Source organism: Protobothrops mucrosquamatus, unplaced genomic scaffold, assembly GCF_001527695.2.
Source record: "Protobothrops mucrosquamatus isolate PMUCROS unplaced genomic scaffold, P.Mucros_1.0 scaffold2331, whole genome shotgun sequence".
In the NCBI taxonomy this organism is placed as follows: Eukaryota; Metazoa; Chordata; class Lepidosauria; order Squamata; family Viperidae; genus Protobothrops; species Protobothrops mucrosquamatus.
Window position 1 is genome coordinate 1 of NW_015388414.1, and position 3302 is coordinate 3302.

The 3302-nt window shown below is 47.1% G+C and overlaps 1 protein-coding gene across 1 annotated transcript in view; it reads left to right on the forward strand.

Moving 5' to 3' along the window:
* Positions 1-810: 810 nt before the first annotated feature.
* The window catches only part of PLOD1 (procollagen-lysine,2-oxoglutarate 5-dioxygenase 1), a gene marked incomplete at its 5' end in the record, with an annotated part of 19293 nt that continues 16801 nt past the window's right edge, over positions 811-3302 (forward strand). The window contains 2 exons of the mRNA XM_015824733.1: positions 811-923; positions 2759-2822. Coding sequence (XP_015680219.1) covers positions 811-923; positions 2759-2822 — 177 coding nt within the window. The remainder of the gene's footprint in view (positions 924-2758; positions 2823-3302) is intronic.

A 3302-nucleotide genomic window follows, 5' to 3' on the forward strand; every position in this document is an offset into this window, starting at 1 on the left:
AGGTAGGTAGGTAGGTAGGTAGGTAGGTAGGTAGATAGATAGATAGATAGATAGATAGATAGACAGACAGACAGACAGACAGACAGACAGACACAGGATAAATACATAATAGATGATAGAAATGATGATATACAGTAGATAGATAGACAGACAGACAGACAGACAGACAGGATAAATACATAATAGATGATAGAAATGATGAGATATAGATAGATAGATAGATAGATAGATAGATAGATAGATAGATAGATAGATAGATAGATGATAGATAGATAGATATAACACATTTAAAACATACCGTATACAACGTATGCATAGACCTACACCCTTACGTATAAGTAACATATAAATATTTTTTTCTTTGGTGTCAGCACCAATCAGTGGGCTGAGCTGCCCGTATGAGCCGAAGAAAGAGACGGGAACATTTAAAGGCAGTCCTCGACTTAACGACAGTTCATTTAGTGACCTTTTGAAATTACAACAGGATTGAAAAAAGTCACTGAGGACTGTTTTTCACGCTTAGGACCATTGCAGCATCCCCATAGTCACGCGATGCTTGGAAACTGACTTGTACTTATGACGGTCGCAGCATCCCGGGGTCATGTGATCTCCTTTTGCGACCTTCTGACCAGCAAAGTCAATGTGGGGGGGAGCCAGGTTCACCTAACAAGCCGTGTTCCTAACTTAACAACCGCAGGGGTTCATTTAACAACATTGGCAAGAAATGGGCCAAAAATTCACTTAACAACTGTCTCACAGAGCCGTGGAAATGTGGTCATAACTTGAGGACTGTATTCTCTCTTCCTGCAGGATTCATGGGTTATGCTCCCTACCTCAGCCGGCTTGTGGCCGACTGGCAAGGCCGTGACAGTGAGAGCGACCAGCTGTTTTATACCAACGTGTTCCTGGACCCTGAAAAGCGGGTGAGCCCTGACTGCATAGGCCCCACGTGCTCTAGGGGGGAGAGGATTGGGGGCTGACCAGGAAATGCAGCACATATGCAGAGTCTGGCAGGCCCAGAGGGTATACATCAGATGGGGACACGGCTTTGGCCTTGCGTGTCTATGGGGATTCTCAGTCATCCAGGGTCATGGTCGTCCCAAAGGTGCTTTTTCACGAGACAAAGAAAAAAAACAGGGAAGTCCAGTTTCCTCCTGAAAAAAAAAAGATCTTTGGGACAACCAAGACCCTGGATGACGGAGAATCTCCATGGACCAGGGGTGTCAAACTCAATTTCACTGAGGGCTGCATCAGCATTGCTGTTGCCCTGGGGGGGCTGGGTGTGTGTGGCCAGAGTGGGTGTGGCCTACTGGGTGGGCGTGGCCAGTTCTACATCATTTGCATCAAGGGTGCCTGTCGGGGGCCTGGGCAGGAGTGGGACAGATCTGAGGGTCTCCGGCACAAGGGGGTGAGACCGGGGCAAGTGCCAAGGCATGGTCCACTGGGGCAAGTGCCAAGATGGCCACCACAAAATTGTACATTGGCTCCCGGCCGGCCAGGGCTTGGGCCAAGGCATCGCGGGCCGTTCCCTCACTGTTTCCAGGACGGCTTCGCGGGCCACATGAAACCATTTCGCGGGCCGCATCCGGCCCCCGGGCCTTGCGTTTGACATGTCTGCCATAGACATTGAGCCATGCACTTTGGGATGAACGCCCTTCGAAGGGTGTGGGAGTGTGAACAGATTTCCAGAAAATATTGCAGACTCCAGGAACAGGGCAGAAAGCATCTTGCAGCCAAGAAGGCTCCACACCCCTTTGCATTACTCAGGTGACCCTGAGGACACAGACCAACCTCCAAGTGGCCTCAACAGCTCTCTACAAGAAGGCAAATGACCAGCGGTCTGCAGGGAGTATAAATCTTTCCATTCCTCACTATCCAGTCAGAGCTGAAGAAGCTTCTTGGATGAGAAGCGAAGCATCTTCAGAGAAAAACAAGAAAGTCCAGTTGCCTCCTGAAGAAGCACCTTTGGGTTGGCCTTGCATGGTTTCCCCCTAATAAATTGAACCATGGAGGACATGGCAGGTCTCCGTGCGTGTAAGTAATTAATCAGTGGAAGGGCTTGCCTCCAGAGGTTGTGGGTGCTCCAACACTGGAGGTTTTTAAGAAGAGACTGGACAGTCACTTGTCTGGAATGGTATTGGGTCTCCTCCTTGAGCAGGGGGCTGGACAGGAGGGGTTTAGCAGCGGAACCACTTTCTCCAAAAGAGTGTCAGCTCTCTGGCAGTGAAAATATTCAGGCAGAGAGCAGAGACCCTTTCCAGTTTGGTGATTCTGTGTGTCTGAACTCTTAGCAGGTGCTAGGAATCTGCCTTGGGTTGTCCTCTAATGTTGATCAACCCTCTCGTTCTCCTTTTGGACACCAGTGGAACAACCTGCCTCCAGAAGCGGTGGATGCTCCAACACTGGAAGTTTTTAATAAGAGATTGGACAGCCATTTGTCCGAAATGGTATAGGGTTTCCTGCCTGAGCAGGGGGTTGGACTCGATGACCTCCAAGGTCCCTTCCAACTTTATTATTATTATTATTATTATTATTATTATTATTATTATTATTATTATTATTATTATTATTATTATTATTATTATTATTATTATTATTATTATTATAGATCCCAGAGATTCTGCCTTTTCGTAAAAGGTGTTAGTCAGAAAAGGTGCTATCGGAGTGACTCCTTCTGCTTTTCAGTTTCGGCCCTCTTACATTGACCTCTTCCAGCCCTTATCCATGTTTGCCCTTTTTTTTCCCTCTTCCTCTGCAGAGGACCATCAATATCACTTTGGATCACAGGTGCCGGATCTTCCAAAATCTTAATGGCGCTCTAGGTGAGAATCCGTGGGGAACAAAAGGGTGTTTCCTGCCATCAAAAATAAAATCCTGGCCCTCTTGATTCTCCCACTCTTGCTGGAGAGCTATAAACAAGCTTCATGGGACCTGGGAGTCTCCGAGGCCGTTGACCTCTGCCCAAATCACTTGTTTGGTTTGCCAGGCAGTTCCATTTGGACTCAAAGGACAGCTTTCCTTTAAAAATGGAGCTCGGGCAGCAGATTGTACAAGAAGCAGCAGCTACAAGCTTGTTTTACAGTTGACAGAAAATGTGGGATGACTCTCCCTTATTCACATCTCCCCTTCCTGATGCTGCATGGATTATTTTATTATCTGCTATTCCTTGCCTAGACTAGGTTTAACTAACATCTTTAGAGACTTTTTTTTGTTGTTTTAGTCAAACTGGGTGGATTGCTCCTAAAATGCACTCCTGTTGCATCAGGTGGGAAAGGCTATATACCTTGGGTTGGAGTGGGTGT